The 24,766-nt window shown below is 45.0% G+C and overlaps 1 protein-coding gene and 1 non-coding gene across 3 annotated transcripts in view; one reads left to right on the top strand and one right to left on the bottom strand.

Moving 5' to 3' along the window:
• VAT1L (vesicle amine transport 1 like) overlaps positions 1-24,766 on the bottom strand; it is a 146,159-nt gene that overhangs the window by 101,800 nt on the left and 19,593 nt on the right. Inside the window, exons 1-3 of one of the 2 annotated variants that reach the window (XM_055306746.1) lie at positions 21,119-21,383; positions 18,924-19,053; positions 14,588-14,803 (exon numbers count right to left, since the gene is read on the bottom strand). In XM_055306746.1, coding sequence (XP_055162721.1) covers positions 14,588-14,803; positions 18,924-19,053; positions 21,119-21,153 — 381 coding nt within the window. In that variant the 5' untranslated portion in view covers positions 21,154-21,383. Of the gene's footprint in view, positions 1-14,587; positions 14,804-18,923; positions 19,054-21,118; positions 21,384-24,766 lie in introns of those variants that run through there. The other variant, XM_055306745.1, reaches the window with a different exon arrangement.
• On the top strand, positions 15,500-15,647 carry LOC129497979 (small nucleolar RNA SNORA15). Its single transcript, XR_008662025.1, has one exon. It is a non-coding gene; the product is annotated as a small nucleolar RNA SNORA15 (small nucleolar RNA).

The following is a 24,766-nucleotide window of genomic DNA, read 5'->3' as shown; positions in this document are numbered from 1 at the left end:
GCAAAGGCTGTCGGGTTGAAAAGTATATGGTCACAAGGGGAAGATGGAGAGATGGGCATGTCAGAAAATAGGAGGGTTGGTCAGGGCCGGGGGATGATGGGATGAGGTATGCTTGAGTTACTTTTGGTTGACCATGAATGGCTTGTTCAGATGGTCTGTGTCCCCACCCCCCAAAGCAGCCCCTAAGATGAAGATCTATGTGCATGTAATTTACTTAGGAATCCCAAAGATTGGATGAAGAAGTAAGATGAGGGTGTGGGATAGAGAAGCAGGGGAGGGAGAGAAGCCCATCAAATGGTGGGCCTGGGTACAGAGCTGGACACATCCCTTGGGGGCGGGGAGGGCTTGTGAGAGACCATGCAGATAGTGCTGATGCTCATCCTCCCACCACAGGGGTGGAAGCTCAGGAATCTGGCCCCCAACCCCCTCGCTCATATGTTGTGGGAGGTTCCCAGCCCGCCCATGGAAGGGCCAAGTTCAAGCCAGGAAATGACCTCAGTGAGTGCTGGCACGAACCAGGAGGGGTGGGCGTCTGGGCGCCTGCCACAAAGCCCAGTGGGTAGCAGCCTAGATGCCAGCAAGCCAACTCTGATGAGGCGGGGAAAACAGGCCCTTTCCAGTGACTTGGTACCATCAGCAATTCCTGCCTGGGGTGGGGTGGGGTGGGGGTTGGTGCTTCCTGAAGCCCACAATGAGCTTCTTTTGCCTCCTTGTCTCTGCTCAAATGTCCCTCACTCAGTGAGGTCATCTTTGAAGATTCAATCTGCATCTTTCTTCTTGTTTATTCTTAACGCTAGCACCTTGATCCTTTATTTATATTTGTATATATACACATATATAGAAAACACGTACACATGTATTTGTTATTTGGCTATGTGCCTAGCTCCTTTATGCACCACTGCCTTCCAGACACCTAGCATGCTCCTAGCACACAGTAAATGCTCAGTAAAGGTCTGTTGAGTGAATAAATAGGATCTACAGCCTGTCTCATGTGCTCCCTGGCTGAGGACGGCTCGTCTCCTCCATTGTCCCCTCTCCTATCTCCAGGCTTTAGGGTACTGTCATTTCTTCATGCTATGGGCTTATGTGGCTGCAGAAGAGCCCTGAGCAGCAGGGAGTAAGGCTGGCTCTGCTTAGTCCTGGATGGGGAGTCCAGGTCTTGGCATTGAACTCATAGCCACTTGTCATCATGGGGATGGGCTCTAGAGAACAGGGCTCTTTCAGTGCCTTTCCTTGAGGCTTAAAATATTTGCCCTCCTTAATGCATTCCTCACTGGATGTATCTCTTAATCATCTAAATCCAGGATTTCAGCCTTGCTAGTATAATTAACTCCCTGGAAGGTTTAGAAGTTTTTGTGGGAGAACTCAAGGGCCCCTGGAAAGTGAGGATTGCCAGATAAAATCCATATTTGCTAAACCTGGCAACCATATAAGGATCGACCTTCTGTCAGGGCCCTGGAGAAGTGGGGAGTAACATGGCCACCACTCCACGCTGGGTGGCTTGGTGCATACCCACCACTTTGCCCTGCCCCCTGTGCTTCTCTCCTGCCCTCCCACGGCCACCTGGCTGCTCAGGCCAATGTGACCCTATAATGCCATCAAAAAAGACAGCTGGTAGCAAGGTAGCTTCGATGCTCCCAAAATAGGTGAGTAGGCAAAAAGCATTGAGCAGATGGGTAGACCTGTACCTGCTGTCACCTTCCTCGTTCCCTGGCTTACCTTAGTGGTTTAAAACACAGGCTTTGAGAAGGACCCATCTGAGTGTGACTTCTACCTCCATCTTTGCCAGCCTTGTGGCTTCGGATAACCGACTTCACTTCAGCAAGCCTTGGTTACCTAACTCTCAAAATGTGTTGATGATGACAAATATATACCTCACAGGGTTGTTGTAAGCATAAATAAAATAATGGGTACAAAGCATTTGACAGCATGCTTGTAAAAACATTAAGAAAAAATATATTTCCCTGCCTAATTTTACATATATAAAATCTATATACATTATATATAAACTTCCTAAAATCTGAAAAATTGGCATTTGCCGATTAAAACATCATTTCCAACAGAACAATTAAAAATAGCCAAATGGGCATTATTCTGTGCCAGATCCCGCCGAATCTTTGGTACGCATCTGCTTTTACTAGCAAATGCTGAAACATATACAAAAGCATTATCCCATTGCTGTTGTCTCCTCTGAGGTAGGGCGTAACTTGGATGTAATCACAGGCACCATTTACTGTGTGCTCACCTGGAGCTGGCATCCTCTGATGATTCTCTCATCTGGCTAACTGAGGGACCACAGCGAGAGCATGGTGCTATCACGCCAGCCTCACACACAAAGGGATGGAGCCTTAGGTTAAGCAACTGGGTTAAGACCATCCCGTCAGTTGCTGAAGCCAATATGCAAATACAGGTGGGTCTGGCTTTGCAGACTCTAAGCTTCTGTGCCGTGATCAACATGAGCTAGCCGGCCTCAGCACCGGGGATTGAAGTGAATACTAACGCGTTCCTTACATCTATATTTAACGTGCATTACGTAGGACAGCACTGCCGCACAACGGCTGCGATGTCTAATTCCTCCTGAACTTCTGTCCTACGCAAGCTCTCTGTATCGCTGGTTCTCAAACTTGAGCTTGCATTGGAGTCTCCTTGTGGGGGAGGGGGGTGCAGTTGAAACACAGACTGTGGGCCCCATCCCAGCTTCTGACTCTGTAGTAGGTCTGGGGTGGGGTCCAAGAACTGGCATTTCTAACAAGTTCCTAGGTGATGTTGATGGTCCGGGGACCACACTTTGGAAGCCACTGGATCAACTCACTGAACACTCACATCAACACTTCATGATGCGAGGGAAGAAGCTGAGGTCTTAAGAGTTTACGTAACTTGCCGAAATAAAGAGAAACACAGCTTTAATCTCTTCTTTGAGCTTCTCTTCTTTCAGCTGATCCCAGAAAAGAACATTACTCCTCGATGCTGCAGGCAAAGCCCACCACAGGGGCCTAACGCCGGGGGCCCCATTAACCCAGCTCAGGGCCATGTCGTGGTTATTCCAATGTTTTGGCTGGTACATATCCTTGGTGTATTAATACCAAGAGAAGCCCAAATGATTGAGGAAGAAAAAAATGTTCAGCAGCTCCCTTGTTCATCCACTTGTTCAACCCATTAGCATTCATTAGCTCCTTCTGGGCGCTCAGGGAGGATTCTGAGAAAAGAGATGAGTTTCCTGAACTAAGTGAGACCAGGGCTATGAAGCAAGGTCTAACGGAGATCCATCACTGAGGTATGCACCCAGTGGACCAGGTAGGCAAATAAGTTTGCATGGGCTCCAGATACGATACCCGATAGTAACGATGGGCCCCACAATAATCATCATAGGCCAGGATTCCTGAAGAAGGACTCTGAGTGAGGCCTGCATGCAGGGTGTTTACTGGGGGGTACTCTCAGGCATGGCATCTGCCAAGGAATGAGGGAAGCAGGACTGGGGAGACAGGGGAAGTTGAGCTGGGGCGCAGTTGCAAGAGATGCTTTAGCTCGTCCCAAAAGTTGCTCCAAAACCGGGCTAGCTCTTCAGAGTTGTGTCCATTGAGGCAGGAGGACTGGGCTTTTGTAGCCCTGTATCCAACAGTGGTGAGAATACAGGCTGCCCCAGCAAGGGGCAGGAACTTGTACAAGGCAGCTCCTTTCCCCCGAGGCCTATTCCTAGAGAGGGATATGGTCACCAGGAGGCATCCACCGTGGCAGCTAGGGGAAATGAGTACCTCAGCCCTGAAGGGTCTTCTGGGTGGCAGATCACAGCTTTATTAGGTAACATTTATTCAGTACGCACTGTGGTCAGGCCATGTTTGAATGCTTTATACGTACTGATTCATTCAAGGCTCCCAGTACTATGAAGTGAGTATCATAACTATATTATACATGAAGAAACTAAAGACCAGCTAAGTAAGAAGTCAGAGAAATCAGCACTCAAATTCAGCAAGTCTGCCCCAGAGACTGAATGCTTAACAACCATTGTTAACAGTTTCTCTAACTGTGAAAAAGTTTCAAGAAGGGAGCCATGGGTTAGGGGAGGGAGTGCTGTTGAGGAGAGTGACAGGTTAGGGAGTTTTCAGCTAGTGGGTAAAGAAGAAAACACACAAGGGACACCTGGGTGGCTCAGTCAGTGAACGGTCTGCCTTCAGCTCAGGTCATGATCCCAGGGTCCTGGGATCCAGACCCACGTTGGGAGTCCCTGCCCAGTGGGGAGCCTGCTTCTCCCTTTCCCCTCTGCTCATGCGCGTGCATTTTCTCTCTCTCTCTCTCTCTCTCACTATCTCTCTCACAAATAAATAAATTATTTAAAAAATAAAATAAAACAAGAATACATGTGATCTCCAATAAAGGACAGGGCCTTAGAAACCATGTATCTTCCTAATTTTACCAATGAAATATTGGGTCTACCTTATTTTTACAGAAGCAGCAGTGGGTCTGCCTCATTTTACAGAAAACCTGAGACACAAGAAAAGGTTATTCAAAATGTGAATAAGGCTATTCAGGTTCCACTATGATGATACCAGCCCAAAGCACAGAGTCTTGGGTACTGCCCTCCCTCTAAGTGCTCTAATGAGAGAAGCTGGAGAGAACACCCTGGAACACAGCCATCTCTAAGTCACCCAGCTGACACCCTGACCCACTCAATCTATTCACCTTCTGGCAACACAGGAGCTTATGAAAATGTCATCCATGAGTTAAATGTCTGCTCAAAGGCCTCTATGACTCCACATGACTTTTAGGGTATGGATAGGGATAAAATTATCAACACAGCTGCTATGTGGTCATTTGTCTGCCAGTGACTCACTGTCACTTCTTTCTCCCTCTCTCCTGCCATGGGCAGGTCAGTTCCATGAACGTGTGCAGATTCCACGTCATTGCCCATTCTTGTAACCTTCTATCGCTCCTCCACTGTGCTTATCTCCCCATATCCTCCTCATCCTTAGATACCAGCTCTAAGTTTCATTCCTAAGCACAGTCATCTCTGATGTCCTAGAGCAGGCACTTGGGTCCCATGTTCTACGATCACTGCCCTGTCATGCCATCAGGGATTCATGGGCCTCCAGGAAATGTGCATGATATGTACAAGGCTGCAGGCTTCAGTGGGGGTCGGTGGGTAGGGAGAGAGAGAGAAAGAAGAAAGGGAAGAAGAGAGACAGAAAAGCACATAGAAGCATGAGAGAGAGAGAGAGATCTAGAGAAACAGAGAAAGAGATAAAGCCCAGGCAAAGAGAGATGGGAGAGAGATGGGGGGGGGGGGGGGATGATCAAGGGTGGTGAGTGAGAGCCAGAAAGGATGGAGGCAGGGTGGGAGGACTCCACAGCTTGTGTAAGCAAAGATTGGGTTCAGATTTCTCAGTATCCTGTGGCACAGCTGAGAAGCCCGAGCACATACTGAACAGGGGTGAGTAATACGTAGTGTTGAGTATCATGGAGTGAGCTGCAGGGTGCCCCGGGGCCAGCCTGGGTGCTAGGGTACCCAGGCCCATGGCCGACACCCTGGTGGTGTCCGTGAAAAGAAACAAGGCTGCTGCTTCCTATGCATCTCACTCTTTCTCAGCTGAACTGGTTTTTCTTCTTAATAAGGGCAATAATATTCTGAACAGCAACTGTGGCCTTTTGGGTGTGTCACTGGGGAAGTGGATGCGTCCCCAGGGCCATATAAACTCAGCAAAGACTGGTTTATGTCGTTTGGAGTTCTTGGCATGTGCCCAGGGGCTGGAACTATGGAGCTAGGTTTTCCTTAAAGTCTAATTATGTCGTCTGTGTTGGAGGAAAGTGATGTTTGGAAAGGGGCTTGTGTGACAGCCCCACCTACCCTACCTGGGAACACCGAGCAGCTGGCTGTCAGGGAAGATCCACAAAGGGAGCATAGATCTGCTCAGGCTCCCGTGGCCCCGGGTTCCAACCACCAGCCACCAGTGGACTGTACTGTTTGCTGCCTGCTGGCTTCTGGCTGTAAAGACCGGAGTACTCTTGAGTAATATTCTTTAATCAGATAATGATCTTAATAACATGATGGTAATAATAATAGCACTAATAATAGCTGCTGACAGTTGAGTTTTCTGAGCCCGTTACAAAATGCTCTTTTAAAACATCATATAAGGGACCCCTGTGTGGCTCAGGACATGATCCCAGGATCCGGGATCGAGTCCCACATCGGGCTCCCTGCATGGAGCCTACTTCTCCCTCTGCCTATGTTTCTGCCTCTCTCTGTGTCTCTCATGAATAAATAAATAAATCTTTTAAAAAATAAACCATCATATAAAAACTATGAGATAGGCATTATATCCATTTTTTTACAGATGAAGAAACAAGGTCCAACGAAGTCAAAGTACTTGTTCTAGGTCTTTTCTCACCTGGAAACCAGAGAAGCTAAGATTGGAAACCAGCTCTGACTCTGGGATCGGGGCCGTTATGTCCATAACTTCAATGCTGCCTTCTTGGCCCCTTCCCTCCTTCTGAGGATCCTCTAATTCCTGGGCAACCCCAGGTTGGCCTCAGCTTCTGGGGGGGGGGGAGCCACCAACAAAACCTATGAGGTGGAATTCATTTCACCACAATCTAAGCAGAAGCAATCTAACCTGCCAGCACCACGTCATACTTGAAAACATGGGCTCTCCCACATGCCAGCTCTTCCTCTTTTGTAGCCCTGTGACCTGGAGCAAGCTACTTAACCTCTCTGTGTCTCTGTCTCTTTGTTAAAGTGGGGATATGATAGTATCTTCCTCAGAGACAGGGTATGGAAGTGACTGGCCTCCATCTATTTAGGCCTTACCCGCTTGTGAACTGATATACTTATTCAACTACTATTGAACGAATGAATCCCATCTCAGACGTCAAATTAACCTTTATAATTTTTATGATATAGTTCCTTTGACCCAGTCATGATTTACTATAAAGGAATTAAAATCAACTAGAATAAAGATCAAATGAGGCTTTTACAGACGTAGATATAGCCTGGAAGAAGTGTTTGTAGATATATTTTTTTCTTAACCTAAGGCATATTGCTGATAAGGAATCCAAGCACTGCCTGCCAGCCCCAGAGGTTTCCAGAAGCAGGGAGGTGGGGCATTGCTCTAGGACATGTCACTGAAGCACCTCTGACATTTAGGAAGGTGATGGCCTTCTTCTTGGGGCCATCAGAGAACAAGGTGTTGGCCATTCCAGGGTCCTCGGTCTGCAGCCCTTGCTGCTGGCGCTGCTATGCCGTTTATCCTCGGACCTTCGATTATTCATGAAGGATATGACGCAGCCACTTTGTTCTCTTTAAATTTTCAGAGGCTTCGTTTCCTAGTGCTATAGCCCCCGGGGAGCGGGAGGTCTTGCTCTAGTGAAGTCCTCATTGTCTGGGGTGCAGGGTGGGGCGAGCAAAAGAAACGAGAGGAGGCGCGCATCTCTGAGGTCTAGTGCCAAGAGCACCAGATTGGGAGCTCCCCCCAGCCCTGGATATTTGCGTTTTCTCGATCCTTCCTACTAATTAACATTGCAGCCTCAGAAACAACAGCAAACCTCTTAACCTACCAAATATGATCACCACATTTCACTGGGTGTTCATCCTCTGCCGAGCACTGCCCCAAGTTCACAAGTACCACCCAAGGCTAGAACTAACATCAGCCCACTTTACAGATAAGGAATTTGAGTCTTAGGGCTGGGAAGGTGAGGCTGGGGTTAAACCCAGGGACGTTAACTCTAAAGCTCATGCTCCAGCTCTTCACCGCCGTGTGCCATCCAATGGGCTCCACCGGGGGAGAGCTGTTATGAAGGCTTATGTGAGTCACATTTTCAAAGATTCTACTACATGGCTGGTGTATGCTCGACACAAGTTGGTATCGGTCTTTGTTTCCTTCCTGCCCTAAGGTCTCATGCATATGTCATGCTAGTTGGGCGGGGGGGGGGGTGAGGGGACTGAAGGATACAGGCTGAGCATGGCTGGACCATGGAATGATGGAGGGTGATGGGTGGGACAGCCACAGGGCCATGAAAAGAGCACCTCATTCAACCAGTAATGCACACTGAATGCAGACAAAAATCTCAGTGGAGAACACTCAGAATGTTGGATGAGCAAGATCACCGAGGACTGCTTAATAGATTAAAATTGGTAAGATCGCTAAGAACAATTTCTCCCCCCTGGGATTAACTCATTGACGGGGCTCTCCTTAGCACAGCAAGCAACTCTTCTAGAACATAGAAAAATGGCCTGCAATGGCTTTTTGATTCACAAACGTCTACTGCACTTATTAAGTAGGAAGGAACAGACACAAAAAAGAATAAGACCCAGGTGCTCTGGGATGGGGCTTAGAGCTTGGGGGAGGGGATAAGATAAGCAAACCAACAAATAATGATGATGATGATGATGATGATGATGATAATAATGATAATAGCTAACACTTTGTGTCTGGTCCTATGTTAAGTGCTTCCTAAGCATCAACGCATTTGACATACATAAAAACCCTCTGCAAAATAAATGTAATGTCAGTATTCCCATTATGTGAAGGGACTGAGAAGATGAGCAGCCTACCAGAGGAGGTGGGCTGTGGAGGTAGACTGTCTGCCTCCAGGGCCTGTGCCTTCACCGTTACCCCAGGGACAGCAGAGGGAGGAGGTGGGTACAGCCTGGGGATGCAGGAGAGCCAGGTGCCCTGTGTGTGGAGTAATGGAAATGCAATGCTAGCTGCTGTGACAGGCAATCCCTGGAATCTCAGGAATTAAGACAACAGAGTTTCTTTTCTTCCCCTGCTCGCATAAAGCCTAAATGGCAGTGGGGTAGGGGCAGGGACAGGACGCAGCATGAAAAGGCAGTCATTGAGGGCCCTGAGCTGGCGAAGTTTCTACCATCTTTAACATGCACTCCCAGGTCAGCCTTGCCACCTGCCAGGAAACCACAAAGACAGAGAGCATGGAGGGTCTCACAGGAAGGGGCAGGCCTGGAAGTGAGAAGCATCACATGGCCCCTGCCACGTCCCATTGGCTTGAGCTCGGGTGTGTGCCCCAGCTGGACACAGGGGCAGGGGTGAGGGAGAGGGGATTGAAAATGCTGTCCCTGGCTGGGCAGCCAGCTCAGCCACACACCTGTGGAACCTGTGAGTGCTTCCGTGTTACTGATAGAAGAGGGATGGCGAGAAGTGGCCAGAAGGAAAGACAAGATCCAGAAGATGAGGGCCATTTGTGCCAAGAAGCTCAGGAGACTGAACTCGATCCTACCAACAGTGGGAGTCTCCATGGGTTATAAGCAAGGAGTGACAAGAGCGGATTGGTGTTTTGGCTGCAAGTACAGAGCTGACTTAAGAGAGGGGACTGTGCGTGGAAAGGCAATCAAATGCCTGCTACAGGAAAGTGGGTGAGAGAGGCCAGGGCCAAGACAAAACCAGCAGGAGATGGGGCAGGGAGAGGCGGGTGGCTATAAGAAACATCCTATTGGCCGGAATTCTTTATATCTACCCCTGCCTCTATTTCTCACAAACGCCTTACCCTCCACCTCCACTTCCAGTCTTATCCAGCGTGCCTGCGTATCATCCTGAGATCACAGTGCAAATGCCACTTCCTTGGGCACCCTCTGCTGAGTGCGTAGTGCCTAATCTGATGTCTGGAACTGAGTGGGCCCTTGCACCTCTGTGGTGGATGAGCGAATGAATAAAAGAATGAATCATAGGATATGGAAATTTACTGCATACAGGAGAAGGGCTCCCCACAACTCATGGGTTGCTGGCTAGGCTGGCTGGGTAGATGCTGGTACCTTTCATGATCAATGAGGATTTTATTTTCAACGAAATATTCTCAAGTAGTGATTCTGCAGATGGTCATGTCCTTCCTGCTAAAATGGAATGACTATCTGATAACATCCCAATCCTCCAACCCACCAAGGACCCCTACTCTTCCCAGGCTCTGCCACTTTAATGTTGACCTGATGTATGGCTAGTTGGCCATTCAGGGAGGACCGCATGAAGTGGGGGAGCCTCAGGATGCCTCCTCCAAATATCCTGGCTCTCCCTCCTTTATGATGATTTGAAAGGCACGGGAAGTGCCCCATCCATAATGAATAGAACTTGAGCAGTAGCCATTTGAGTCTGTCTGGAAGTTGAGCTCTGCTATCCTTTCCAAGGTCTCTGGGCCATCGCAGGCTGCTCCTCTCTGTTCAGATGACATGATGAACAGGTAAAAGGATGCCAAAACCTGGAAGGCATCAATGTCGGACACAGACACAAGTAACCACAGAGTGATGGTAGTGCTGCTCGGCAGAAACCAAGCCCTTTCCAGTCAAGATGCTCCAAGTCACAGCAGCTTGGCAAATGGGCCAGGCAGCAAAATCGTCGTCCTTGTCATGGGTTCCCGATGTGAGCCCCGCTCGGTTGCTTTTCTTGTTACTTCTCCTCTAAGAGATCGTCAGACCATTTTCAGCCAGAATCGAAAGAAATGATTTGGGGGACCTCCCTTCTCAGACCATCTGGTTCTGTTACTGTCAGTGGGAACGCGTCTTCAAAGACGTGACAGAGCAGTGTAGACACTCCGGCAATTCCACAGAGAGGCTAACCTGCTCTGGATCGAATGATTTTCCTATACAGTGATTCCCCCTTAGCCACGGTTTCTCTTTCCACAGTTTCAGCTACCCACAGTCCACCTGGGTCAGGAAGCAGATGATCCTCCTTCTGATGTATGGTCAGAAGGTCGGTAGTAGCCTAACGCTACGTCCCAACACCCACATCATTCACCTCATTTCAAGTCAGCACATGGGCATTTTGTCATCTTGCATCATCACAAGAAGGGGGAGTACAGCCCAATAGGTATTTTGAGAGAGAGAGAGAGAGAGAGAGATCACATTCATAAGGCTTTTATTACAAAACACTGTTGCAGTTATTCTATTTATCACTGTTGTTGTTAATCACTTACTACCTAATTTAGAAGTTAAACTTTATCATAGGTGCACACAGGTAGGAAAAAACACTGTCTACATAGGGTCTGATACACCTGCAGTTTCGGGCATCCACTGGGGGTTCTTGGAATGTAATCCCCTTGGATAAGAGGATGCTGCTGTGCTGTATTAGTGTTCTTCAAAACCACGGTGTAGGTGGGCATTCCTCACATTCTGTCTGTAAGTTCCCCCAACATTTGATAAAAATCAGATGGAAGTCTTGGTGCTGTTAGAACTGCAAACTTCATATTAACTCGATTTAGGAAACTTTATCCTAATTAGGGATTTTGTGGGGTTTTTTAGAGAGGGAGAGAAGATGAGGGAGATGGGCAGAGGGAAAGGGAGAGAGAGAATCTTAAACAGGCTCTATGCCCAGTGCAGAGCCAGACATGGAGCCTGATCTCACGACCCTGAGATCATGACCTGAGCTGAAATCAAGGGTTGGATGCTTAACCTTCTGAGCCACCCAGGTGCTCCTATCCTAATTAGGTTTAATCTTTGTCATGTCATCAACATCAAGTGAGAAAACAGGTACTGACCACAGCCCTTGGTTCTACAGTTAACACTGGGTAGAGGTTGAACAAATATTTGTCAAATGAATAAATGAAGGAATGAATGATCTGGGTTCTCCTAACATTCTGAGTTGTCTAATGGAGAGAAGAGGTTTTGGAATCAGCCAGACTTGGGAGTGAATCCTCGTTCTGCTGCTTGATACTTGCATTTTTTTCAAGTCCCTGTGGGCTCTCCACTGTGAGAAGGGAGGCAGCCCAGGAAATGTAGCTGTATTCACTTCCTATTGTGGCTGCAATTAGAACTACTCACAAATAGTGGTTCCCAAAAAAAAAAAAAAAAAAACCAACACAGTTGTATTATATTTGGTTCTGGAGATTAGAAGTCCAAAATGGATTTCACTAGGCTAAAATCAAAGTGTTAGTGGGGCTGTTCCTTTCCAGAAGCTCCAGGGGAGAGCCCATTTCCCTGTCTTTTCCAGCAGCTAGAGCCCGCCCACATGACTTGGCTTGTCATCTCTTCCTCCATCAGCAAAGCCTGCAGTGTAACATCTTTAAATCTCTTTCTGACTCTTCTACCTTCTTTTTCCATCTGTAAAGACCCTTGGGATGACATTGGGCACACCTGGATAATCCAGGCAAATCTATCCATCTGAAGGTCCTTTCCTTAATCACATCGCAAAATTCCTTTGCCATGCAAGGTAAACTACTCAGAGATGCCAGGGATGAGGGCATGGGCCTCAGTGGGAGGTCATAATCCTGCTACCACCACAATCATCAAGGCTGCACTTACCAGATTTGTTCAACAGTGGTGGGAAGTACCTCCATTTCTCCTCAGGGTACCACAGAGAACACATCAAAAGTACTCCCTAGGGAGTTCCCCCCCACCATGAGAGCAGTGTCTATTTGTTTTTTTGGGGGGAATCTAGCTCTGCCTGGTCTTTCCACAGTAGAGCAATGGAATGGTCTGGGCTTTCCCTAGGACTCCTCAATTTTTATAAGATAGTGTCAAATCCACCTAGTTTGGTTGAGTATTCAGATATGTGGATCTGCACTTGGCCAAAAGTCTTTCCTCTAATGGTCACCTTGAACTCAGTGCTGCACACCATCTATCAAATCTTGGTTGAAACACCATTCAAGGAGACCCACTCACCTGAGTGTTGAGCTGTCCAATGACACCTTTAAACTCTCCAGAGGTTAAACCAGGCCATCTCCTTTTGGCCCCAGGATATTTACTTTCACAAAATATTGCTTTACTTTGGTGCTATTAGATGACATTTGGGGCACATCATAAGCAAAAGCATCACGGAAATAGTTGCATTTACTATAACAGTTTTGCGGAAGATGGTTTATCGCATGTCAGCATACGTTTCTTATGAGAAACCACAGAGAAATACTTCCAGTCTCAGACCCAGTACTAGCTGCGGTTCCCCTGCTAATTGGTTTGTTTCCTCTTAAATGAACACCAGCTCAAATGGCTGATTGTTTTTCCCTCTTTGCACTCACTATTAGGAAGGAAGAACTTTAGGACATCAGAGTCCACATTATGGGCACCCACTTATCTTGCAACCTCATTGTCTCTTCCCCCTGTTTGCCTTTATCTATTTTGCATTTTGGGTCTTATTCTTTTAATGTCTAGAAGCCCAGAATAAGGCATGATAAAAACTTTTGTTATTTTCCAAGATTTTCTTCCCTTTTGTGAGACACATGCCCCTGATACATTCCTCTTTGTTCCAGGAACAAACTCAAAATGAAACACACACACACACATACACACACGAAAGGAAACATGTTTAAACACTGGGCCCCAGCCAAACTGGGTCCAGCACCACTATAGAGACTGGAGTTTATGTTGACGATATGAAAACAAGTCTCCCAAGTCTCTGTCTCCGGTATGCTGAGCACGCTGAGACCATAAATGCCAGCATTCTAAATGGCTTGCTTGCTGTTAGTAGATTCGCTGGCAATGAAATCCATTTCTTTTCTAAGGATGTTTAGCTTTTATTATATCTTTACTCATGGTCAGGAGACATCAGCACATTTGCTAAAGCGATGGAAGATATTCCTCATAAGGCATTCCTAAAGTTTCACATCTTTGCCTTCATGTTTTCGTAAGAGAGTCTGTCCTTTTGGAAAGGAAAACAGAAATGTGCTTTACACCATGTAGGGTTTTGATAGTTGTAGAAACCCAAGATAAGAAAAAAATTGATGTTGGGAGAACAGTGAAAACATCTTCAAGATAGACCCCAACATACAAGCTCATTTCTGAGCTCATCAAACCACAGAATCACCAGTACTGAGAACAAACCCTATTAAAGGGTGTATTAGGAATGTCTCTTTTTAATCTCTAACCTATAAGAATCCAGAATATGGTATATATTCAATAAATACTTGCTGAATTAATGAGTTAGACCTCTCATGCTCAGAAAGACTGAAGTTCTACTCCAGTCCCAGTAGATTGCGATGGGAACACAGTGCTTTCAGTGTGGCAGCCATGCAATATGTACTGTCAGACTGGCACTGAGATATAGCCAAACCATAGAAGAAATTTCTGCCATCTCTAAACTGCAGGGCAGGAATTTTGTATTTCCATTATTTCTCCCCTTATCAAAGACACACCTGATAGGTGATATTTGCGTATTCAACCACTCTCACAGCTATTCTTAGGTTCATGTGTAATTCCCAGTGTGCGAATACAATCTCCATTCACCTCTCCCACTCAAGAAAATATATCAGAACACGAATGAATAAAGATGTCATTAATATGGGAACAACCTAGGATCCATGGCAACTTATTGAAGAAGTAAGTCATCTACCATTTTGGCGTTTCAGATAATATTAGTCGTATGTGACTTATGAGGCATCACACGATGACTGACATCACAGCTTATTGTGCTACCAAGACTGAAACCATCTCTGAGACCCATTGAGTCCTCATATGCCATCTTGGAGACCTTTCAAACTCCAGAGGTTCATCCTACTCCCAATGGATGGGGAGCTCTGCCAGGCATGTGAGCTTCATCCAGAACCACAGAGATCATCACTACTAATGGACATAGCTCACACAGGAATGCCACTATCAACTGGATATGAGTCCACTTTCACCCTTATGATTTTGAGGAAAAGGATGCACAACCAACCAACTTACCACGCCGCCACCAGCTGAGTGCACGAGCACAGACATCCCTTCTCGGAGATTGGCAACTTCAAAGAGCATCATATAGGCTGTGACGAAGTTCATGGGGAATGCAGCGGCCTCCGAGAAGCTCATGTCATCTGGGATCTTGTAGACAAACTCCACTGGCGTGCAGACCACCTCTGCCCAGGCATTGTAATTGACAAATGCCATGACACGGTCCCCGATCTGGAAATGGGGAGGTACAGGGTTAATGGAAACTTATTACTCTTTTTCTGAAAGATTTCTCAAATCCTCTCAACTTAAGAGGTTCCTAATAGATTCCTTTCCTGAAAACACAACAAAACAACCAAACCCTCAAATATGCACCCCCTCACCTGCCTCCCAATTCCAAAGCATTTGTGGATGCTCTGAAGCCCATCTATGAAAACTTGCCAGGGACTACAGAAGCCAGGTTCTCTACCCTTCTTCTCAAGCATAACTATACAATGCTGTCACATCACACACCAGGCCATGTTCGTGTCAGAAGCTCATTTTACCCAGTCAACCTCTCTTCCCATCTCTGTTTGGGAGTTGAGGAAAATTAAGCCATAAGGAAGTTTAAATGGGCAGAGCTGGGAATAAAAATCACTCTCATTCGTTTTCTGCTGCTCCTTAGGGATTCCCTGCCAGGCTAGTTTATTAGGGTATTTGCATCACAGGTTAGCTCTGAATTACGGATCACAGTAGATGTGATCAGAAGAGCCATGTAAATCTAAGTGCAGAAGACTAAACAAGAACAACTAGACTTAGAGCAAAATAGGAGGATACCGTGAGGTGTGAATAACAACTAACCCTTTTTTGGAACACATACCATACAATAGGCATTGTCCTAAGGGCATCACATGCTTTAACTCATCTGATCTTTACAAAACCCCTAGGAAGGCATGAACAAATACTGTGTTCTTTTTTATCAGTTGTTTACATAGCCAGACATCATGCAAAAAAATAAAAAATAAAGCATTCTTCCCTATAGAGTGGTTACCATGGCATGCTAAGCTTTTCCATATCATTATTAAAGGGAAATACAAATGAGTGAACTGATCCTAGGAGCTTGTGTGAACTGCCAAGTGCTGGTGAAGTCAAACCACTCTGCTCTTTGACATTAGTTGCTTGGACTGCGACTTTCAAACATAATCTTCAAACTGCTGTGGTCAGAGTGAATTTTCAATAAATGAATGGCTTTCATACTGGTGTGCTTTAGTTTTTATATATTTATAACTGAGTCTCCTGTTTTATTTTCTCTGAAGCTTAGCACTTCTCTTCTTCCCTACTCAACAAACAACAACAAAAGCCTCCTATGAGATGGGTCTATAAGAGCTCACATTACAGATGAATGATTATAGATTTTCCAGACATTGAAATTGAGGCTGAGAGAGATGAAAGCACATGCCCAAGGTCATGCAGCTAGGGAGTAGCTGAGCAAGGATTTAAGTCTGGCAAGGCTGACTCCAAATACAAGTGATTAATTCATCACACCTGAGGTAGGCGCTACAAAGAAGACATGGTTCTCTAAGGGTGTACACCAGGGGGACCTACCACCTCTGGGAATATTAGTGTAACTCTTTACGTTTCCTCAACTGTAAAATAAGTATATTAGGAAAGGGTCCTTATGGGGAGATTAAGTAACATAATATGCATGCAGTGTATTTGGCATGGTGCATAGAAAGTGAGGAAAGAACACTCAGTGTTAACTCTTAAAAAGAACAGACTGGTTTCTCATCCCATAGAACTGATGGAAAGGAGAGGCTGCCCCCCTGGCAGGGAGTCTCTCAATCCCTGGAAGGGTTGAAGACCAAATGATGAATGTTGGGAGTTACCATTTTAAATGCAACCACTTAGACCAGAGGATAATCAAGGCAACACTGGCATCCTTTTTTTTTTTTTTTTTTCATAGAATCATGCATCCAAAGGTACATAACATCATGGAGTATCATGGCCCTGTGCCAACACAGAGGGCAGTGAAAAGTAGCTCAATCACCTTGACAATGATGGTCACAGCCAGCACACCAGGGTTGACCACTCCAGGTCTCTCATTCAACTTTGTTCCATCATTTCATTATAAAAATGGCAAGAGTGGCTTAGCCATCACATCAGCCCTAACCTGAGTCCAGAGGTAGGCAGCTTTTTTTTTAATATCCAATTCATCTCATTATTTGATTTTGTTAATAAAAAGATATTAGTCCTGGGTGACTGAGCCCCAATTACTCCTTTACTGCTGTGCCTCTGGAGACAACTTTGCAAGCCTTTGCAGTAGATCAAATCAAGAGAGCTATTCAGTGTACCGCCCCGTGAAATTCCATCTCTGACATGACTAAAAATCTTAAGTCAAAATTATAGAGGGAGGGCAGACCAGGTGGCTCAGCGGTTTAGCGCTGCCTTCAGCCCAGGGTATGATCCTGGAAACCTGAGATCAAGTCCCATGTCAGGCTCCATGCAGGGAGCCTGCTCCTCCCTCTGCCTGTGTCTCTGCCTCTCTCTCTCTCTCTCTCTTTCTTAATAACAAATAAATAAATAAAATCTTTAAAAAATTATAGAGGGAATATTAGTATTGGTTTTCCCCCAAGTCACACCCTGAAAGGAAACCTGGAGGTGGCTTCCTTCATTTGTTTGTGCAGCTAAAAGTCACTGGAGGGGAGTGGGAGTGAAGGTAGGATTGACAATAAGTAAGCAAAGCCTAAGCATCAGAAAAAAGATCATATATAAGGGAAAAACACATAATCAAGCATAGTATGTCCTCCTTCTAAACCGAGGCCAACAACATCCCCATCTACTGTTATATTCTAAAACAATGGATTATTTATGCAATGCTCAGGATTAATAGCATTAGTAGCATGATCTTTTCCTTTGGGACCAGGTAGAGGAGCGAAGAACAGATAATATTTCTCATATGCAGCACTTTCAGGGAGCATTGGCGCTGCCTCTGGTAATATTGCTTACCTGGGGACAGAAAAATGCAAAGTCATATGAAAGAAAAGGAAAGTACATTTACTTCTTAACACTTCTCTGCTGTAATATCTGGAAACCAGTGACATAAAGACTGATGTGTGGGATGAGACTTTCAGACATTCATCACAGTGAATTTGGAACATACGGATATTTTCAGAGTATGTTGAGGCTCAGACGCACTGAGCCTGAGTGGCGGGCTCCAATTTGATGCCAAGGGCATTTTGGCATTGCATTTATAGGATTTTCGTCTCTGCATTTAGCCCTGCAGCTTTTGCAAGTTGGAAAGGGGTGAAGATCTGGTGACTTGAATCCATGTTTGGCTATATTTCTGACTTCACCGGAAACAACTGTACCCTTCTGAACCTCACCTCCAAAGGGATAATAACAATCTTTACCTTGCATCATTGTGGTAAGGCGGAAGAAGGATGACGTGTCCATGTTTCTGGTTCTGGTGGATCCTCAAATGTTAGCTCTATTCATCTCTCCCTGGGGAAGCACTTAAGTTATGCGCAAGAGCTCTCGTACCTGATGGGCATTGGTTTTTCTCACTCCAAACTGCTGCAATTTTGTGCAATTGATTTGCCCACAGTTTTTCAGTTTTTAAGAGACTGGATTCTATTTGATTTGCATTACAGTGGTAGGAAGGGTCATATATCTTTTCATCGATTAAAAATTTTTTATTATGGAGAATTTTTAACACATACAAAAGAGCCAGGAAAATAAAATAACCCTTTTTATTCATTGCCCTATTCCCAAAGCCATCAACCCATGGCCAATTCTGTTTCACTGGAAGGTGCCTCTACCCTATGCCTTTAAAATCATCTTTCAAAAATGTCACTTCCCCAGTGTCTGAAATAATCATTTATAAATGATTTCTTAAATGCATCAGTTAAGCAGATATTTAAAGGAACCAGATTATGAAATACAGGGATATTTCTCCCCATTTCTCTTACATGTTTTGTAGCTGGTTTCTGAGCCTGAGGTGGTGGGAAAATGGGAGCCATGGGTAGGGTGAGGGGGTATGCACACCTAGTTAATCCAAGGCCAGGTATTCTTATTAACAGCTGCCTTACATGAGCAAAGGGAAGACAGATTTTTTTTTTTTTTTTTTTAGGGAAGACAGATTTTGCCCTGGCCACTTCACCAGGCTGTTCCCAGGAGCAACCAAGATGGTACACGATAAAGGCATGAAGCATGTGGAAAATCCTATCATTTATAAACATGTTAATAAGACCGACCAATAAGACAACAACAATGACACACACCATAGATTCTCTCGAACATTTTTTTCATCATCTTTTATTATCTCAACAGATTCCAAATAGGTATTACTTTTTTCCATCATGAGTTGAAATATTACCTCGTATCCTTTCACGCTGTCCCCCAGAGCTTCGACAATCCCAGAACATTCAAATCCCGGCACTAGGGGAGTCTTGGGAGGGTTGTCGATGTTCCCCTGTCGCACCATCAAGTCAATGAAGTTCAAACCACTGTGAACAGCAGATGTGAAAAGAGAGACATTCCAAATGAATCCAACGGAACGCATGGGCTTGACTTTTTTTACATTCCCTTTTTGACCCTCTCTCCCCTTCCCCCCGCCGTTCCTCTCTCCTTTCTTTTGTTTCTTTCTGGTAAAATATGTCTAACAGTAAGTCATTTGGCTAGATGTCACTAAGAAAGCAAAAACAATGATCTCTACAAACAGGGAATGCTTTCCTGGCAGTTAGAATGACCGTTGCAGATGTTACCCTCTGATTTAAACGACAGCCCCCTTGGCCCCATTCAGAGCCTGCTAACTCTTCCTCTAATAACACGAGTCGGCTAGCCTGGTCATTAGCCATGCTAGCACTTCCTCAAGGGTAAAGAACATACTAGGAAGAAGTTATAAGAAGACACATGGAAAGCAGCCAGACACAATGGCCATCAGCCAATCTATGAGAAAGAGAAAGAGAGAGAAGACAAATTTAAAAGGTCTCGAAATAATTGATACACAATTAGTCATTACACAAACTCATCCCAGCATTGTGCCATACACAGCACCCATAATGGCAAATACGAGCCATCGAGGGACTATGTTACATCCAACTGGGGGAGTGTAAGTGAGATCAAATGGATGGACCAATGGATATGGTAATACTGGAACGTTTGCTTCAAAGATCTTAGTTCTCTCTGGCTGAAAAAAGTGACTAGGTCTCTTCGATTAACATACTACTTTTGAAACAGGAAAGTTACCATTAAGATATATTAAGCCATCACCTTGGAAAGCCATATACGTGATTTTAATGTAACATCAGTGCTCCAAACTGTTGTTAACTTTTTAAGAGCTAGTCTTGGAAACTGCGCTGAACACTCATTTACTAATCAAATGAGAAAACACATCCCACTGAACGTATATTTTTTTTGCCAGATGTTCTGATGTACTTCCTGTTTTCATAATCCACCATTTTTTAAGGATTTTATTTATTTATTAGAGAGCATGCACAAAGTAGGTAGAGTGTATAAGCCGCCATTCTAAGAAAGACTTGGGTTATAGAAAACAAACTGCTTAGTCTGGCCCAAGGTCCATTAGCATCTGGCCACAGCTTCTTTTCCAAGCAAGATGATTCAAAGCTTGCTCATTCCTTCCTCGGCCTCTTTGGAGAAAAGGAAACATCAAATTCTACCTAAATCTCCTGGTCATTAGTCTCACCCATTGAAAATGGGTAATGATGAGGAGATGACTTCCTTGAAAGGTGGGTTCAAGAGTGGCCACCTTCTCAAGGTTTTCCTGGCCACACATCAAGCAAGTTTCACAGTGGCCCTAGCTGAAGTATCTCTAATGTGTGTCCTCCTCAAAGGCAGATGAATGCCTCATATTTCTTTGTTTCCAGAGTCCCCGGCATGCATCAGGCCCACAACAACATACTAAGTACTCAAGTTAACATCTGCCAAATGAAGGAATATTCATGAGTATTCAAACAGAGGTGCTGCCAGTTTGAGTCCTAACTCCTTTCAACAAGTGGCCAAGGGGTGCTCGGAGTAAGGGACATGTTGCTGGAATGTGTATGTAGACCTCCAAAGATGCTACACTTTGATTGCTAATAGTTCTTAGGGTCATTGTCTAACCAAACTGTCCTCCAGGAGCATGACCAGTTTCTTAAGAGCTTGGAGAGGCCTGAGCACCAATCTCAATTTCACCACTTCCACCTGTGTCTTTGGACCAGCTCCTTAGCCTCTGTAAACCTCCATTTCCTTGTCGCTAAAACGGAGGCTCCGGTAGTACCTGTCTCACAGGGATGTTGGGAAAATTCATGGCAGGTAAACACCTACACATGATGCCAGGTACATAGCAAGTATCCAGTAAATGCTTGCATTTAAATTTGCGCCTTCTCTTAAGAATGCAGAAGTATGTGATACATTTTAGGAAGACTGCCATTAAACGGGAGTTAAAAATAGTTTCAGAGCTGTGATGGGAAAACTGAGCTACCCATAAGCTCCACTTCTGTGAAACAGCCCTTTTTCCAACATAACCAAATAAATAAAGCATCACCACGTAACAATAAAAGGAATTCCTACCTCCCAAATGAAGCACTCCATCTCGTTTCATGCATATATTAGCTCACTGTGTTCTCCTTTGAGTGAAACCCTATGATTTCCCAAGACCCTGATGGAGAAATGCCAGAAGAAATTACTTGACAGTTCTGTAAACATACTAGCCCCCTGGAGAAGGTTTCATCCTAGATGCTTGTAATGCTATTCAATCGGGCTGCCTTCTACCCCATCCAGCATGAAGTGGGCACACTGATTGTAAATTGAGAGCCCAGCTACTCAAATCCAGTGAGAAGGGCAAAGTAAGACCGACTTTATTATTTTTTTTATTTTTATTTTATTTATTTGTGAGAAATAGAGAGAGGCAGACACAGGCAGGGGGAGAAGCAGGCTCCCTGAGGGGAGCCCAATGCGGGACTCGATCCCAGGACCTCGGGATCATGACCTGAGCCAAAGGCAGACGCTTAACCACTGAGCCACCCAGGCGTCCCAAGACTGACTTTATAAGAGCCCGTAGCACCCCACCTCCGCAGTGAGGCAAGCAGCAATTCTGTCAAGGGCATGGAGAACGCTGCCCATCTTCAGGAAAGCAACGTGAAGTAGGCATATCCCAGGGGACGGTGATGAACAATGGTTAGCGGAGTACCTCTACATGTTGTACCAGACCTATTTCCAATTGCCTGCCCACACACCTGCTCCTGATAAGGACATAACTAGCATTTACTGAGAGTTCCCTTTGTAGCAAGAATTGTGCTAAGTGCTTTACTTTCGTTATTTAAGACTCAATCATAATACTACGAGGTATGAACTATCACCCATTTTTCAGATGAGAAAACTGAGATGAGCAAGTTGAAGTAATTTGCTTAAGGTCACATCTCTAAAAACTGTCAAAATCAGGATCTGAATGCAAGCAGAGTCTAGAACTTGAGCCCTTACATGCAACACCTCTTGTTTTTAGAAGATTTTATTTATTTATTCATGAGAGACACAGAGAGAGAGGCAGAGACGTACGCAGAGGGAGAAGCAGGCTCCTCGCAGGGAGCCTGATGCGGGACTCGATCCTGGGACTCCAGGATCACACTCTAGGTCAAAGGTAGATGCTCAACTGCTGAGCCACCCAGGCATCCCAAGATTTTATTTATTTATTCATAAGAGACACACAGAGAGAGGCAGAGATGTAGGCAGAGGAAGAAGTAGGCTCCCTGCAAGAACTTGATGCAGGACCTGATACCAGGCTCAACCACTTAGCCACCCAGACATCCCCAAACCACACCTCTTTATGGGAACTTCGCCCACTGCCCTTGCTGAAGTGACATGTCCAAGGGGCCACGTTTATAACTTATCTCTCTGACAGCTGATTGCACCAGTGGTGGGCCCAGTGTTGGAGGAGTGGCCATTCCTACTCTAAAGCAGGAATCCATTGCATTGTATGAAATAAACGAGCTGATCTAAGAACTGAATGTTCTCTCAAAAACTCTGAATTAGGAATCCTGTAGCAAGAAAACAACTTATCAGAGAGGACGTCAAAAGATAAAACTGAGCTAGAGGGACCTACTGACCTACACTCTGGGGAAGCATAAGTGAAAAAGCCAGTAGGTAGGGAAATTAAAAGAAAAAGACAAAGAGCCTCAGAAGCAACCCAACAGCTTGCCCCCGGATGGACTCTACAAACTTCTTTGCCAAGTTGCTAAGAATGTGAAGGTCCAGTCTCCAGTGAGGCCCAGGCCCAGCGAGCCTCCTACCCTCCGATTTCCCAGAATTCTTTTGCTACTCCACACCTGTCTTTAGAACAGAGAACCTCTTTGTTTGGGTTACGTGTGCGGTCACTGTCTCATGAAACCAAAAGACAAACTAAAACAAATACCGTAATCAATAACCCTAAATCATCCAGCAGACAGACATTATTGACTTCGTTTTTTAAAAAACAAAACCAGCAACCAGATGATAAGTTATTTGCCCAAGGCCACACAGACAGTGAAGAGTGAAGCCATGGACTTAAACTGGGGTCTAACACTTTTCTTTTGCCAACCTATACACCTTCTTAATTATAGTTTCCAGTATTCTCTAAGATAATTTGATCTTCACTTAGAGATTGTTTTGGGATGGCAGTGACTATTTTCATGACCCAGGCTCACACAGGGGCTAATCTTCAGATGTCTCTCTTATCTAATATTTATATGGCTCTTAAACATTTAAGATTGTTGCAAGAAATAAAATAGTGCTGGAAAGTGCTTGACATAGTAGTCTGCTGGATAATCTTAGCTTTCTCAAAGATTAGTATAATTTTAACAAAACAGGCCCTAAGTGTTTCCTCCCATATTCTTATTCAAAGCCCACATTTAAAGGGTTATTAACAAGACATTGGATTGTGAAGGAATGAAGACAGGTTTGACAAAGGGACCCCCCAAACCTCAAAGCAAAGGACGAGAGATGTGATAGGAGACACAGGGAAATGTGGGGATAGTCCTTTTAAAAAATAATCCTCTGTTACATCTGAACCGCATGGCGCAGTTTGCAGTGTGTTTTCATACACATCGAATTAGACCTTGTAACAACCCCAGAAAGGCACAAGCGCAGATGTTATTATTCCCATTAAATAGATGTGAATAACAAGATTCCTTAGTAAGAAACCTGACTTGTCAAAGACAACACAATTAGCACATGGCAGAGCTGAGACTTGAACTAAGGTCTTCAAACTCCTTGCTTGTTGTGTATCCTGTGACACCACGAACTCTTAGATACAAGTAGATGCGGCCATCCATGCATGCTAGGGCTTTGGCCGAGTCTCCGAAGCCCTCCCCAGCTCTCCCACGCTGTTCACTCAGCGCTCCTTTGTCCTGTGCACTCCCCTTAAGATATTATCACATCAAAACTTAGGTAAGTAAATAGGGGGGTTACCTGAGTGGCTCAGTTAAGTGTTTGCCTTCAGCTCAGGTCATGATCCTAGGGTCCTGGAATTGAGCTCGCATCAGGCTCCCTGCTCAGTAAGGAGCCTATTTCTCCCCCTTTACCCTCTTCGTGCTCTCTCACTCTCTCTCATAAATAAATTTAAAAATCTTAAAAAAAAAAAAAAAGCTTAGGTAAATAGGAAGGAATGCTCGGTGGTTTTGGGAAAAGACACTGATTGGGGATGCTTAGATCCTATTTAGAAGGGAGGCAAAATACCATGACCCCTATCCTTTATTTTCTGTTATCTATTAAGTGATGGATGCTAACCTTGTAACGTCTCATGAGAGAAGTTTAGCTGTCTTCTTTTTATGTTCTGCTAGAGTCAACAAATATTGCTCCCCTGATGATGCTACATCCATTAAAGCGTGGACCATTTCATTCTCCATTTTGTGCAAGAGGAAGGTCAGGCCTGGAGAAGATAAATACCTTGTCCAACATCATACAGTAGGTGACAACTGGGGTACGAGCCCTTTGCATATGACTTCCAGGCTTGCGTTGTTGACCACTAGGATAGTCATTCTGTTAACTGTACACCATGGTGGACTACTATGTATTCCTGTCCTCAAAGCTCATGTCTGGGAGCTGTCCATTTCTTTTAGATATGCTAATATCATGAAGAAGACACAAATGATTTATTACTGGACACCACTAAGTGGATGATGGAAGAATCGGCTATGGTTTATGAAGTTTCCAATTTGAGATAAAATTGGCCCAAAGATGTTTAGC

Source organism: Nyctereutes procyonoides, unplaced genomic scaffold (assembly GCF_905146905.1).
Source record: "Nyctereutes procyonoides isolate TBG_1078 unplaced genomic scaffold, NYPRO_anot_genome, whole genome shotgun sequence".
Lineage (NCBI taxonomy): Eukaryota > Metazoa > Chordata > Mammalia > Carnivora > Canidae > Nyctereutes > Nyctereutes procyonoides.
Note: the sequence above shows the minus strand (reverse complement) of the source record. Positions and strands in the feature narration are given on the sequence as shown.